The 16286-nt window shown below is 52.0% G+C and overlaps 1 protein-coding gene and 1 long non-coding RNA gene across 6 annotated transcripts in view; one reads left to right on the forward strand and one right to left on the reverse strand.

Moving 5' to 3' along the window:
• Positions 1-16286, reverse strand: part of KCNQ1 (potassium voltage-gated channel subfamily Q member 1) — a 320688-nt gene that overhangs the window by 170691 nt on the left and 133711 nt on the right. For 3 of the 5 annotated variants that reach the window (XM_032490136.1, XM_032490137.1, XM_032490138.1), the window contains exon 11: positions 1337-1457. The exons of the other annotated variants lie outside the window; for them this stretch is intronic. In XM_032490136.1, coding sequence (XP_032346027.1) covers positions 1337-1457 — 121 coding nt within the window. The remainder of the gene's footprint in view (positions 1-1336; positions 1458-16286) is intronic. 5 annotated transcript variants of the gene reach the window in all.
• Positions 1453-16286, forward strand: part of LOC116666550 — a 32543-nt gene continuing 17709 nt past the window's right edge. The window contains exon 1 of the long non-coding RNA XR_004323489.1: positions 1453-14800. This is a non-coding gene — a long non-coding RNA (uncharacterized LOC116666550). The remainder of the gene's footprint in view (positions 14801-16286) is intronic.

The raw sequence follows: 16286 nt of genomic DNA on the forward strand, positions 1-16286 counted from the left end.
ACAACACTGGCCACAAGACTGCAACTTTTACCACTTTAAGGCCCCTCGTGTCCTGGACTCTGTTCAGGCCTCAGCCAAAGCGGTAAGCATTCTGCCTTCGGACGCTAACCTGTACCTGCCCAGCCCACCTGGCTCGCACCACTGCTCGCACCGCTGCCCGTTTATCAAGTGAGCCTACCGGGCCGTCTCCAGGAGGGCCCGGAGGTCAGAGCCCCGTCCGCGGGGGCGGCCTGGAAGCTCACTGCAGTGCGAGGCCACAGAGACAAGTAAGCGCTGCTTCCCCGGGCCAGGCTGGCTCCCGCCGAGCCCGAGGACGCCCTCACGCACACCCTGCCAGCCACGGGGCTGCCAGCCTCCCGTGAGCCCGACGGGTCTGGAAAGGTGGCAGGCGGCTCCTGCCGGATTGCAGGGCCACCCTGAGACAGCCCTGTCTTCCTCTCACTCTGGTCACCCGACTCTGCCAGCCCTCTGGTTACAGAGCGCAGGAGCCCTGCAATTCGGGCCCCGACTTCAGTCATCTACAAGGCAAAGGCCGCACCCGGCGGCAGCACAGGCAGCAGGCCTTCGAGAGAGACGCACGTGGGTCACGACAACCAAAACCCTGTGAGCGAAACCGCAGAGAGCGGGAGAGAACGCGAGTGCCGCTCACACACCGGACACGAGAGGACTCCCCTCGGGCAGTCCCCAGCGGGGCGGGGGCCAGAATGGGCCTGCGTGTCCCGCTGACCCCACCGCGGGCTGTCACCACTGGGTGCCCGCACTGGGAGCACTGAGTCACGTCGCAGGGGAATCACACCGTGGCCGGGCCCCGGGGACTGGCCTGGCGATACCGTGACGGCGGGGGAGGACGGGCATGCGTCCCAGGCCAGCTGTGCCTCGGGGGCAGGCCAACTGGAAGGCGTGGAAAATCAGCCATTTCCTCCACCTGAAGGAGCCCCTGAGGACAGCAGCGGCGACTGGCAGACGGCGCTCAGCATCTGCCCCATGGCTTTGGCCAGGGTTCCACCAAGAAGTGCTGAAAAACAAAGTCGCCTCTTTTTGGGGGGGGGGGGGCGGGGAGGGGGCTTGGGGAGAGAAAAACAATCTTCTCAGACGCTCAAAGCACGAAAACAAGTGGAAAATGATCGGTCTGGTTTTCCATAAGTCAAAACAAGACAATCATGCTCCCAGACGCGGCGGGAAGGGCCCGTGCTCTCCGCCCCGCTCGGTGCCCGGGCACCGCGGCCAGGGCCCCGGGATGCTGAGGGCAGGCGGCGAGTGCTGGGCACTGGGGGAGGCGGCCCCTTTGAGCCCCACACCCCGCCACCTTGTCATCCTCCGGCGAGCAGGCACTCACTGTGACACGTGGGTGATGGGGGCCAGGAGTGTCTCCCCTTCCAGGTCCAGGTCCTCGGCAAAGCTGTTGGTTCTCATGAAATGGGCCGTGTTCACTTCCAGCAGCGTGGGGCTCTTTTTCACTGTGGGCAGAGGTGTGAGGCGGCACGTTAGGCCTCCATCGGAGACTTGATGGCGAAAGGAGCCCGGGTTGATCAAAGTGAGCTTAGGTGCTCACCCCAACCTGCCACCCTGGCTGGGGGACAGACCTGTGCCTCCCGAGCCTTCCCGCAAACAGGCAGGATACCCACTCGCACGGCTGGGTGAGGGGCGGACGTGGTGTACGGAGCCTCGGCACAGGGGGTTTGCAAGGCGGCGGGCTGAGGTGGCCCCCAGCCACCGGAGGCCTCAATGGTCAAGGAGCAACTGAGAGCCAGGGACACCTCCTCCGAGTGAGGACTGTGCCTGGGCCGGGCTCAGGCGTCCAGCCGTGTCCCCAGATTCACACCCGACTTTCAGGTAAAGAATAACATACATGAGGCACAGGTCTGGGAAGGAACACTGACCCCCACCACCACGCTGGCGCTGGCACTGTCACGTGGACAGCGGGCTTGTGACGCATCAGTGAAGACCCCGGGTGGCAGGACTCCTGCTCAGGGAGAGTCGCAAGTCTGGGAGGGAGGGGCAGCCACCCCCGCCCTGGGGGACAGGCACGAGCCCCCCCGCAGCTGGTTAACATTCAGATTCCTGGGCCCCGCTCAGTGACCTGCCGCCGGCGCTCAGGGCTGACTCAGAATCCCTGTCAGTCCCGCTTCTCAGCCTGAACCCCTTTTCTTTTCATTTAAAGCTTTTATCGTAAAATACCCAAGTACTTGCTGTAAAAAGTGAACAACACAAAGATTCACCAAGGTCCTCCCGCCTCGACGGGATGTTAACCACCAGGGGATTACTTGCTCACGCACTAGAGCAGCTGACTCCAGGTGGGACTCTCATTTGTACACACGTGACAGCTCTGTTCCTGTCACTCTGCAGTGTGTCTATCTCATTTTCCTACAGGTGTACAGATGTGGAGCTACGTCTTTTTAGTAGTTGTGTAAGAGTCTACACTTTAGATCTGCCATAGTTTACTCAACCATCCCATGTGTGATGGACATTCAGGTTCCATTAGCTTGAAGCCACTACATTAAGACAGTGACACACCATCCATCTTTGTGAAAATCTGACATAATGAGGCAGGTGGGAGGGTGCTTCCCTGGTAATTTTAATAGATGTGGCTGGATTGTTTTTACAAAAACTTGTATCAATTAGACTCCACCAGTAGCGTGTGAACATGCCAGCTTCCCCACCTTTGGCAGCCTTTGCGGGGCCTGTCAAACGTGGATGAAGACTGGCATTCTGATTTTCCTTCTATGCTGAACACCTTTTGTGGCTCAAAGGCTATTTGGTTTTCCTTTTGTGGAATTCTCTGTTCATATCCTTTGCTCATTTTTGCTCATCGATTTGTAAGAATTTATTTGATATATGTTAGAGATAATTAGCCCTTTGTCATATAGGGCACAGGTGTCTCCCCTAGTCTGTCTTTGGTGTTTTTACCTTCATCGTGGCTGTTTTATCTTAGAAAATGTTTTATGTTGCTGACATGACACACCTATCTTTTGCTTTTTGTAAAAGGAAGGTTTCGCCACCTCAAAGTAGTATAATTGTCTCCTAAATTTATCTGAAATATGAATGTACGAGTATGTGTACATGTGTGTGTTTGCAGTGTAGCACGTTTGGCACTTAGGCTTCATGTTGCTGGAGATCAACAATCAGAAGATGAAAATGTAAAAGGTGTTATATGCAGTCTTACTGAAAAACTAAAGTAAAACACAACCTATAAAATTTCTTCAAGAAAACAACAGGGGAAGAATCTCTGGACCTTGGATTTGGCAATGAGTGTTGGAGTATGATACCAAATGCTCAGTCTGTAAGGGGAGAAAATTAAAAACTAAAAGCATTTGCTTTGCAAAAGATACTGCTAAAGGAACGGAAGGAGAAAATGTTTACATGTCACCTCTCTGGTCAAGGACTTACATCCAGAATTTATAAAGAATTCTTGCAACTTGACAAGAAAGCTAACAACTCGGTTTAAAACATGGGTTATGAGTAAACTCAGGAAAAGATGCTCAATTCAGTCAATATCAATAGTTAGAGAAATGCAAATCAAACCTGCACTGAGCTGCTATTACACTCTTAGTAGAATGACTAAAAATTTAAAATCATGTCAATTTTAGATATTTGGAAAAAAATAAAGTTAGAGCCTTACTTTTCACCTTACATTAAGAAAAGAAAGAAGAAAAAAAAAAAAAAACCCGAAGCCTGACAACACTTGCACGTGACGATTCAGAGAAACTGAACATCTTAACATGCTGCTGGTGGGAGCGCAAAATGATGCAGCCATGTTGGAAAAGGGTCTGGCTGTTTCTTACCAAGTTAAACATACATTTGTCACGTGACCCATCAGTCCCTGTCTGTTATTTACCCAAGTGAACTGAAAATGCACATTCACAAAAACCTGTACCTAAATGTGTGTAACAGTTTCACTCAAAATTGCCAAAACCTGAAGCAATCAAGATGTGCCTAGGTGAGTAGGTGAATGGATAAACAAACTGCGGTACGTCCACACAATGGAATACCACCCGGCAAGCAAAAGAAACAAACTAATGATTTATGCAACAACATGGATGAATCACATCTATGCAATTTTTGCTAAGCAGCTAAAGAATCCAGATGCAGAAGTTTACGTATTGTAGAAGTCCATTTATATGACATCCTGGAAAAGGCAACACTCCAGGGACATAAAACAGATCAATGGCCTCCAGTGTTCAGGGGAGGGGGAGGACTGAACTTCAAAAGAATTGCACAGTGGAATTTTTAGGGCTCTGAACTTCTCTGTATGATGTGGTGGTGGAGACACGCCTCCAGGCATTTGTCAAAACCCATAGAACTGTACATCTCCATGAGTAAATTTTACTAGATGCAAACCAAAACCAAACCCAAACCAAACAACAAAACCACTGTTGGAGGATCCAGGATGGAAAGCAGACTGTGACGTGTGAATTCTGTATTACGGATGTATAACGTAGCCCCAAAAGGAGAGGGCAAGAAGGAACTGGCTGAGGAAGCCTTGGGAAACAATCTTTTGACTGCACGTGTTAAAGTAAAAAAAAACTACCATAAACACAGCGTTCTAGTTGGTAAGTTTTTTTCTCATAGTGGTACTGTTGGTATACCTGAGCTCAATAAATTACAGACAATGGGGGCCAGGTTTCTCAGCGTTAGAGACAAAAGTAACAGGTAAACAGGATTAGGGAGTCATGAACACACCCTGTGGTCAGAAGTAGCAGTATGAACTCATCTTTAGCTTGATATACACACAAATAAGTAACAGATATGTGTGTATCCATGGATTATTTACATACGTATGTTTCCTAGCTCTGTCCACTGAGAGGCCCTAGAAGCAGCGACAAGCCTGGAGCAATGAGCACACCTGTTGCCCAGATCTTGGTTTCTAAATGCCATCCACTCTCCAGTAAAAGGAACCCGGGGCTCTCTGGTGGAATGCTGATTCTAGGGCCAGAGCACGGAGAATTCAAAATGAGCCTGAAGCACTCACTGCCCAGTGCTGGAAAGGAAGGGGACACTCAAAAATAAATAAACAAAGAGGATGAGGGCACGTCAAACAGATACAGGAATCAGCCCCATAGCGTTCTCAATCCAGTGGCCAAAGCTAGAACAACTTGAGCAACAAAATAAATACTAATAGTATTGGATTATACAGCTCAAAAATTTCCTGAGTCCACACTGATTTAAATTAGCAGATTAATAATTGGAGGGGAGGAACAAAATGCCAAGGAATAAACAGAAGGAATGAGGAAAATAGGGAAACCACCATTAGAGAGAGCCCCACAGTGACACTTGCTGCAGGCGAGATCCATGGACGAGTGCTAAAGTTAGTAGGTGAAGCTTTAAGGAGAAACTTCAAAGCATCTCCCCTCAAATATTCATTCGTTGCTGCGGTGGTTTTAACATGTGTACACCAATTCTTTGACAGACTCCCCTGCAGGAGGCAGAGCGTGACTCCCCACTTCCTGGAGTGTGGGCTGGGCTCAGCGACTCTCCCCATGACCAGGAGGGGAAAAGTGCTAGCCTGACAGAGTCCGGCTGACACCGCCTTAACCAAGTGGGTCAAGGGTAACGTCAGTAGTGACAAACCACGTTGTATTCTGCACCCTGATGTGAACCATGAGAAAACAACCTCACTTCTGTGACATTCTTGCCCCAAACCCACAGCCCCTGTCTAATCCTGAGAAAGTAGCAGCAAGCCCAAACTGAGGGACAGGGACCCCTGACGAGTGTCCCTCAAAAGCGTCAAGGTGATGAGCAGCAAGGAAGGACTAAGACGCTGCCTTAGCTCAGAGGAGACCAAGGAGACCTGCTGACTGAATGCCACGGCGGAGGCTGGAACAGAGGAAAGGCACTGGTAGTGAAACTGGGGAGACCCAGATGGATTAACTAAACTGCAGCTTAACTAACAGTGTTGCTGCAATGTTAGCTTATTAGTTTTGATAACTGTTCCGTAGTCACATAAAACACCAGCGTTCGGGGAAGCGGGTGAGAGGTGCACGGGGACTCCATTTTTGCCTCATCTGTAAGTAAAACAATTATTTTTAAAAAATCCTGTTATACCAATAGTAAAAAAAATTCTTTACTATCTAATTAAGGATATACAAGAACTCTAAGGAGAAATTACAAAACCTCAACGAGATACATTCAAGAGGACATAAATAAATGAAGAAATATGCTTTTGTTCCATCGATTAGAACACCCTAGAAGACTCAGTAGTGAAAAGATTCTCCCCGAATCTTAATAAAAATCCCAAGGTCTGTGAGTTGGAACCTTGACAAGCTGATTGTAAAACTGATCTGGAAGCGCGCAACGCCGAGAATCAACAACATTCCTGAAGAACAAGGTAGAAGAACTTGCTCTGCCAGATGTCGCTACTTCTTACCAAGTCATGGTCATTACGATGGTGTAGTGCTGATGTGGAGAGAGAGAGAGAAGGCCCAAGGGCACGGGGCTGAGTGTCCAGAAACAGCACCCCCCATGGGTGCTGCCTGTGTGCCAGAGGTGGCCTGCACAGGGTGCGAAGGGACAGCTGGCTGTCCACATGGGAAAAGTGGTAAGTTGGACCCTGACCTCACACCACACATCAGAATTTCATCCTTGGCATTCCAGGCAATTGAAGACTCATGGAGAAAAACAAAACTATGAAGACTTTATGACTGAGTCTAGAAGACTGTCTTCATGACCTCAGGTTTGGAAGGGTTTCCTAAAACTTAAGCAAGAACCATAAAGGAAAAGACTGATTAATTACGTTAAAATTAAGACCTAATCATCAAGCAAGACATTAGAGTAAGAAGACAACCACAGAGGAATAATAGCCACAAAATATAAAGAACTCATGCAAATCAATAAGAAAAATATGAACAACTTGATGAAAACTGGGCGGCAGACAGACAAGCACATCACAAAAGAGGAATCCAAGTGGCCGATGAACACGTGGAAAGGAGCTGTGCCCGGCTAGCAATCAGAGATGTAAATAAACTCGGGAGCTCACAGCCCGTGGGGGCGGGGCAGATCCAGCAGGAAACCGCACAGGCGTTACTTACTCACAGCCTGGAGGAGGGCTCCGAGCGAAGGGCTCTCTGCCCGTGACGTTCTTGGGGAGCGCAGGGAAGTGACTGGCAAGCCTTGAAGAATGCGCGCACATTCAAAGGCTCACAGGTCTGGGAGCTGGCGGGAACACTCAGGGCCCCCGCTGTAGAGATTCGGGGCTGAGATTCAAGTGCCCTGGGTTGTATTATGCAGTTGTCAAGTGACAGAGCTAAAACTTGGTCCAGGATTCAAATGTTCTTTCAGAAAAAAGAGAAGGAAGAAAAGAACACAAATACATATTTTTATGTCTGCATCACTTGTATACAGAAGGAAGGAGCAGCGGAGCGGAGGCTGGAAAGTGGGGCTGCTTTTCAAACAGCCGAGATGACAAGTGCCACGTCCGAGGCCAGAAGGCTGTGGGGTGAGCCACCTGACCCCCGAGAAAGGCCCAGCCCTGGTGTTTTAGGAAATTAAAATGTGCAAGTTGGTCGGCTGCTCGGAGCGGGTGGGGCCTGCACCTGCCAGAGAGGAATGTGTGTTGTTTGGTTTAATTCTGAGAACAGCACATGGGGCCCTGCAGCAAGGGGCAAGGAGAGGGGCCCCACAATTTTGTTTCCCAAATCGACAGGAAAGGCCCTGCCTGGCCCCACCTCCCTGTCAGAGACTCTAGGGTCTGTCCCCCCTCACAGGCGGGCAAGCCCCGTTTCCCGCCGGCAGTCAGCCTGGTCCGGCGCCTGCAGGATGGTCCAGGGGAGGGGGCACGTGGGTCCGGCTCCTTGGCAGACACGGTGACACACTGCCCTTTCATGCAAATGCCTTGTCCCGGGAGGCCTGGCTTGTCATCTCCACCTTCAAGGAGACTGAGGTTGGTGTCTCCCAAAGATGTGGGGAGACGGCAGCCCCGGCCTCATGACAGCAGAGCAGGCCAAGCCCGCGGCACGCTCCGTGGGGCAACTCGCCGGCACGCCGAGGCGCGCCGCCAGGTGAGCCGTGCGGAGGGCTGGCCCTTGGGAGGAAGGGAGCACTGCGTCCTGGTGACAATGAAGTCACACTTTGGTAAGACAGTCCCAGTTTTCAGTGCTGTAATTCCTTGGCTGCCTCTGCCTTGTCAAGGCCAGAATCTGGGCCTAAGTTTTCAGGGCAGAACAAAACAATTTTGTTTTCTAGGAAAATGGGAGGTCTGGGATGGCGAACGCAGCCTCTGGCGTGGCGACTACCACAGCTGGCGACACCGGCTGCCAAGCCGCATCCTCTCCCCAGAGAGCGGAACCGAACAGCACAGCGTCTTTCCTTCCAGCCTGTGGGCCTCCTTAACGGGGCGGTTCTAATCTTTAAAAAAATATGGGCACAGAAGAAAGACTGGAAGGAAGCAGATCACAAGATTAACTGTTGGTCTCTAGGTGACGAGACGGCCAGGCCTCACTCCCTTCCTTGTGGGTCCGTGTTTGCTCTCTGGGATGACCCCTTCTCCAGTCAGGGAACAGTCTCTTGAGGAAGTCTCCCCCATCTGCGCCTTGCCGCCCACCCCGCGGCCCTGCACGCCTTGTCCTGGGCCACGCTGGAGTGTGTCAGAGCGTCCTCCATCCCGCCCCCTGGCCCGGAGTGGCCCTCGTGGCCGCAGAGACCCTTCTACCACGGACGTGCCCGAGGCCGTCTGTTCCCAGGAGCTCCTGGTCTCCCTCCCTTGACTCCTCGTCCAGCCCCGCCCCCTGCCCGTTCGTCCCTCACTCTCACAGCAAGTCCAGCTTATCCCCAACGCTGGGACACACCTCATTTCACGGTCACAGCAGCTCTGTGGGATGGCAGCTCCGATTCCCATTTCTCCACGACCAAGCCGGCCGAAGAAAGCTCAAAGCCACGCTGTGGGTCAGGTCACACAGACGAGGGAGCATCACGTCGAGCGTGCTGTGAGGTCCCAGCCCACGCCCGCTGCCCTCTGGAGGGTCTCCCTGGTGACTTCACTTAGCCCTCCCCTGGTGACTGATTAAAATCCTGCCTCATCGCCCAGGTGCGCCCCAGATCCTTCATGGAGCTTCCCAAGGCTCCAGAGACGGCCCCTTCCGCTGGAGGGGTGTGCGGCCTGCGTGGGCCTGGCCCTCAGGTCTGCGTCGGTTCCTTGGCACGGGGACCTTGCCCTCCACCTCCCCCTGCTCCTCCAGGGCCTGGCACAGGCGTGCTCCCCGAGCCAGCTTTCTCCCCAGGGATAAACAGAAGCTGCCCCTGTCCTTCCCGAGTTAAAACCCCTTCCCACCTGCCCGCAACAGCCCCCAACCCCCGGCCCAAAAAATGCCCCCGCTCTTGGCAGATTTACCAAAGCCCTGCAGATCCTGCACTGGGAACGAGAACCCCCTCCCCAGGGCATCCGGACAGCTGCAGCCAGACCCTGCGTGACATTGCTGAGCTGGGGCCCCAGGTCTGTGCCAGCTGCCCGTGCCCGGCCCGCAGACCACGAGCCAGCACCGCCGCGTCGCCACCTGTGTCTCCACTGAGAGGCGAGAAGTAAGGGACATGGACAGAAAGTGTGAAAGCCATTCCCACAACAGCTGCCAGGAACGGGCAAGAGCGGAGTGAAAATGCATACCCGCAGCTGGCACCCATTCCGCTTAGGAGAATGCCTTGCCTGAGTGGACACCTGTTGTTTGCCCGTCCAGCAGCGAGGCCTGGCTCCTGGGAACGGCCTCATGGGCCTTCCCTGGGGGCTGCTCCTTCCCTGCCCCCGAGGCTGCAAGCTTCGGGTACCCACGGGCCACCCCCAGAGAGGCCAGCGGGCCCAGGCCTCGGCCTTCAGAGGCACAGAGGCAGGTCTGAGGATGGCTCGCACCCCGGCTGGGGCCAGTGAGAACCTGGCCCCAGACTCTGGCAACAACGGTGGGGAGAGAGATCGCCTCTTTCTGCTGGGTTTGCTGAGCTGGCGGCCATCTGCCCCCTTCAGAAAGTGTCTGCCTGAGGACACAGCCATCCCAGGGGGCAGCGGAGAGGGAACACGGCGGCGGTGGGAGACCACGAGCATCCCAGCGCGGCCGGCTGTGCCTGAGACGGCGGGGTCCGCTGCAGGGGCCAACAGTGTCCTTTTTGCACTTCAGCTAGATTGAATTGGGGTTCCGCCATTTGTTAACAAAGAGAATCTTCAGGAATGCATGTGACAAACTTGGGGGTGAGGCATGCACTGGAGGGGATGGGTCTGGGGAGCCCAGGTTACACAAGGGCTGAACTCCTCCCGCTGTGCTGGGGGGGGGGGCACAGGGCAGAGAGGACGCAAGCTGGCGGGACAGACCACCCCTGCACCGGCCCGGGGAGCCTCCGAAGCGGCTTCCCAAAGCTGCAGGCCGCCAGGCCACCCTGCCGCCCTGCCGCCAGCCCGTCTCCCCCCTCCTTTGGTGAGGACCTCGCCACACTCTGCACCAGGGTGTCCAGAGCAAGCTGTGGGGCGTGCTGCCTCTCACGTCCAGTCAAGGGCATGCGGAAGAGACTGGACCTGAGCGCGACAGCGACATGGACAGTCGAAGGTGTCCTTGGGAGTCCTGGCCAGCCCCGGGGTGGGGGTGCTGGGCTCTCTGCACCCCAGAGATGAGGGCCCTGAGGAGCCCGGCCCCCGGCGCTGCCCCTCGCCACGGGGCTCGTGGGCTTCAGCATACACACATCTGCAAGGGAACCCGTGGGACCAAGGGTGGGGTCCGAGCAGCGGGGGCACTGAGGAGGACAGGCAGTGACAGGGCCAGGACAGGGTCAACCCTCAGTGAGCACAGGGAACAGAGAGGGGGCCGCTCAGCCACCCACACCACCCGGGCGGCCCCGCGGGGTCTCCCTGCTCCAGGAAGTCGCTGTCCAGTTCCAGGGGATGGTTCCCGGCAGCAAGAGCAGCCCCAGGAAGCGTTAATACACAGTGGAATCTGGGCTAAGCGCTGTCTTCTCCAAGCGCTGAGCTCACAGGACATTCCCAAGAAACCTCTGGAGAGGTGGGGAGGAAAGCTTCTGGAGGTCTTTGGAAGAAGAAAACAAAAAAGCAGCCTTGATTTTCAAGGCAAAATTACAGAGGAAGAAAAAAATGTTTTTAATCTAATTAAGAGCAATGTTGTCACCTTCACCACAACACCGCGGACCTGTGCCCGCTCTGAGCTTCACGCTGCCATCAGAGCAGCGAGCGCGGGAGCGGCCTGGAGCCGGTGCGGATGTTCTCAGGACGTTTAATGGGGAAATGAGTTGCAGGCCTCATCTCAGCATCCGGCTCCAGGCCCTGGCTACCAAATCCAGACATCTGCTGGGCCCCACCCCCAGGCCCCGAGGGCGCGGGCTTGAGAAACACGGGTCCCTTCCCAGGCCACCTCCCAGCCAGGCCAGATCCTGGGCTGAGAGGCTCCCCATGGCTCCCCAAGCCGAAGCCTGGACATAGTCAGAGCCACCCCAGAGCCGGGGGGAGGCTTAACGTCAACGTTCTGTTAACAACTGATGTCAAAAATAATCAACTCAGCCTGGCTCCCCCACCCGGTCCCTGCTGGCTCAGGAGTGCTGGGAGGCAGGGAGAGGGCAGGGGGCCCCTAGGGGAGCTCTCAGCTATGACACCACTCCTCCCCAGTTTGCACAAACACCCCTCCATGAAAAGCCATGGTGCCATCTGTCTGGTGTGGCCCCACAGTCCCCATTACAATGCTGCTGGCCTCTCGATGGGCCCAGGAGTCAAACTGGCTGAACATGAGGAATTTCCAATAATCAGAGAAAACATGGAGAAACGAGGACGATGTTTACTTAGGAAACAGCCTGTTCCAGAGAGCAGAGGGCCACACGTCTGATAGTAACCGGCCGTGGGAGACCCCGAGACCCCAGCTGGAGCAGAAAGCTCAGCCAATCCGGAGCCCCTGCTGTGCGGCAGGCGAGGGAGACACAGAGGTAAGGAACACATCCTCCCTGTTCTCGGGGACACAGGCAGCACGGGGGCCCCACCCGTGTGCCCTCAGCACTCACGTTCCATACGCACCAAAGGCTTCTGAGCGCAACCCTGCCAGATGCTTTCACGAGCGCTATCTCTGACCTCAGGGGCCCGCTGAGCCACAAACACGGCGGGCCAGGAGTGACGCAGGGTGAAGCCCCCGAGGGCCAGCTCTCGGCAGTGAGAGATAAACACCCTAAGCTCCTCTAGCAGCTGGTGGAACAACTCGGAGGAGTGTTCTGTGCAGCTTCCCAGCTGCCCACCCCTCCTGCCCAGAGAGCGCACACAGGCCCCCGAGCTGGGCTCTGTCCCCAAGGAAAGTGCCCCAAGGCTGGAGACAGGAAGTGGCTGGGGCACTGTCGGCAGGAGATGGAAAGGTGGTGGCGTGGAGGACAGAGGAGAGGAGGCAGGAATGGAGATGGAGACGAGCGAGGAGGGACGGGCGGCAGCCCAGGGGGAGCAGCCAGGCCCAGGGAGGTGGCTGGGGAGCAGGCAGGGGGCGGGCAGAGCCGCCAAGGCCCGCTGCCGCCTCAGGCATAGGTGCAGACTTTCAAAAAGGCAGAATTTAAAAAGGCTTCCAGCCAGTGTGGAGGAGGATGGCCCGCTGCGCCCCTTTGCTCTGGCTCCACGCCCCCCTGCCAAAGCCCGACCCCAACAAGGCGTGCGCAGAAACCCGGCACGGCCCGGCCTCCGGCGCGCTAGGGGACGGCGCTGTCGCGGCCTTCGAGTCACCGGTGAGAGATGAACCACGTCCCATCAGCACTAAAGCCACCTGCCTACCTCGGCTCAGGCCTCCAGAGGAAGAGTGAGGAGGTGGCGCTCAGAGCACCTGTCAGGACACGTTAGGAGGGGAGCACCCTCGGCCAGAGGAGGACGAGGGCCTGCCCAGGAGTCTGCCCTTGTCAGAAACACAGAACAGTCAAGGGGAATCTGTCAGCATCAACTTAGGCAGACCTCTGGAAAGCAGTCACAGGTTTACAGCAACCAAGTGAGCACCCAGCTGAGAACAAGGCATTAAAAATGGTAGGAAAGCTCCAGGGCTGTCTTCCTTGTCTTTGCAACACTCCTGTCCCTGCTCAGGGCCGTCCTGAAGCCCAAGTCCTGCTGCACGATCCTGACTGCTGGTTCCTGAGGGAGCAGAGCAGGCCTTATTCTCGGGGAAGCGTGCCTGTTCTGTATTGTCTGGAGTCCGCCCGAAGGACAGGCAGGCGACTGCCTCCATCCCCTCTGCAGTGGAACTCAGTCAAGTGCAAAATGGTGGACATTCCTCAAAAACACTGTAAGGGTTTCAAACAAATCACAGCCACCTGGGGAAGGATTACCTTTAAGGCATAGAACCACCTTAGCACTGAGAACCTGGGAGGAAAGGCTGAGGAAGGTTTCTCTGGGAAATCAGGCCATTCTAGAACACCTGAGTACACTGAAGACATGAGAAAGCCAGGAACATGCCAAGGGCGGGACACATGCCGAGAAAAGCCCTGAGCACACATTAAGCTCTCACCTCAGGCTGACCTCTGCCCATCTCACACAGGAAGTGAAGGCTAAGGCAGAGCGGTAAGCAGCCTGGCCAAATCGGGAAGGACTGCCCCAGCATGGAGCTGAAAAGCCTGTGTCGGGGGAGCTCTCTCACATTTCCCTCCCCACCTGACTGCCGGCACTCAAGGAAGTCTGTCAGGACACCAGCTGAACACAAGCTGGAGGAACGGTGACTTTAGAGATCACACATGGCAAATAATACAGATGCCACAAAAATAGAAGTCACTAAACAGTTCACCACAAGAAAAAAAAAATCGTGATGAGGGGAAAGAATCTGCAGTCTAGACTTACTATATATAATATACAAAATAGCCAATTAAAAAAAAATGAAGTATGTAATGAAACAAGAAAGTGCAGCCCATTCACAGAAGAAACGACCAGAAACTGTCCTTGAGGAAGTACAGACCCTGAACTTACTCAACAGAAAGCTTAAGTCAGTTTTCTTCAGTGTGTTCAAAGGACTGAAGGAAACTGTAGACAAGAACTAAAAGGAAACCATGAGAATGATGTATGAACAAACAGAGAATATTGATAAAGAGAAAAATTATGAAAAGGAGTTAAATTGTGGAATTGAAGAGTATAATATGAAAAACTCACTAGAGGGTCTCATTAACATATTTGCACTGAAGAAAAATATCAGTGTACTTGGAGACAGCTCAGTTGAAATTATCCTATCTGAGGAGCAGACAGAAAAAAAAGGCTGAAGGAAAAATGAAGAGACCCCGAGGGACCTGTGGGACATCTTCAAGCACAACAACATACCCATAATGGAAATCCCAGGAGGAGAGCCAAGAAAGAAAGGGGCAGGAAGAATATTCGAAGCAATTAAGGCAGATGACTTCTTAAATTGGATGGCAGACATCAAGCTATACCTTCAAGAGTCTCACTGAAATCATAATCAAATCAAATCAAATCATAATCAAATTGTTAAAAGACAAAGAATTGTGAACAGAGTGAGAGAAGTGACTCATATCCAGGGATAGTCAGTAAGATTGACTACAGATTTCTCATTAGAAAGCGTGGCGGCCAGAAGGGAGTGGATAGAACTTTTAAAGTGATAAAGGAGAAAAAAAAAAAAAAACTGAGTCAAAAATTCTATAGATAGCAAAATTATCTTTCAATACTGAAGGAGAAATGAAGACTGTCTCAGATAAACAAAAGCTAAAGGAGTTCCTTGCTAGCAGATGTGCCCTACAAAAAGTGCTAAAGAGAGCCCTTTAGGCTGAAATGAAAGGATACTAGAAAGTAACTCAAGCCCACATGGAGAAATAAAGAATTCCAGAAAAGGTTACCACATAGGTAAACATAAAAGCCAGTATTGTATTTTGAGTTTGTAATTTCTCTTAATTTCTTACTTGACTTAAAAGATAAATGCATAAAACAATAGTTATCATAGCTGTCATTGGGAATACAATGTATAAAGACACAATTTGTGACAATAACAACATGAGGGGATGGGACTGTACGGGAGCTGACCTTTTGTACTGAGAAAAAAGTCATGCATCGAGGTGTAACAATTATAAACATGTGCACATCAAACAACAGAGTCCGAAAACACAGGAAGCAAACACTGACAGAACTGGGGGGTAGAAACAGACATTTCTAGAATAATAGTTGGTGACGTTGCTACCCAACACTCAGTAGTGGACAGAACAATCAGACAGAAGATCAACAAGGAGATAGAAGACTGAACCACGTTATAAACCAACCAGACCTAACGAACATGCACAGAGCAGTTTGCCCAAAAACAAACAGCACAACACGTTCTTCTGAAGAGCGCGTGGAATAGCCTCCCGGGCAGATGGCATCTTAGGCCACAAAGCAGTCTCGGTACATTTTTAAAAATTAAAATCATACGAAGTATCTTCTCTAACCAAAATGGAATGAGGCTAGAAATCAGTAATAGATGGAAAACTAGAAAGTTAACAAATATATGGAACTTAAACAACACATTCCTTAAAAACTAATGGGTCAAAGAAGACAGGGGAAGTTAGAAAATATTTTGAGACGAATAAAAAAACAACATACCAAACCTATGGGATGCAATAAAAGCAGTGCTCAAAGAGAAAAATATGGCTGTAAATTCCTACATAAAGAAAGAAGAAAGATCTTCAATAACCAGCTTTACAGCTTAAGGAATTATAAAAAGAAAAGCAAACTAACCCCAAAGTTAGCAGAAAGAAAGAAATAATAAGTATGAGAGTGGAGAAACAAATAAAAAGATGGAATCAACCAGACGTTGATTATTTTTGAGAAGATCAACAAAGTTGACAAATCACTAGCTCGAATGACCAAGAAAACACTAGAGAAGATGCAAATAAAAATGTAAATAAAAGTGGGACATTATAATGGACCTAACAAAAATAAAAAGAATTACAAGAAAATACTATGAACAACTGTACTCCCCAAAATTAGACAACCAAGATGAAATGAACAAACTCTTAGGAACACATGAACTGCAAAACTGACTCAAGAGGACATAGAAATGCTCAACAGGCTTAGTAAAAAAGTGTCGATCCGTTATCAACAACTTTCTAATGAAGAGAAGCCCAGGACCTGCTGGCTTCACTGGTGAATGATAAACATGTCGACAAGAATTAACACCAGTACTTTTCAAACTCTAACAAAAAACAGAAAGGAGGGAAGACTGCAACACATTCTATGGGGTGTTACTCTGATGCCAAAACCAGACAAATACACCACAAGATAAGAAAGCTGGACACCCTTATATCTATATCCCTTGTAGATACAAAACCCCTGAAGAACATACGAGTAAGCCAAATCCAGCAGCATGCTGAAAGCATTATACACCTTG

The sequence above is a fragment of the Camelus ferus genome, chromosome 10 (genome assembly GCF_009834535.1).
Source record: "Camelus ferus isolate YT-003-E chromosome 10, BCGSAC_Cfer_1.0, whole genome shotgun sequence".
In the NCBI taxonomy this organism is placed as follows: domain Eukaryota; kingdom Metazoa; phylum Chordata; class Mammalia; order Artiodactyla; family Camelidae; genus Camelus; species Camelus ferus.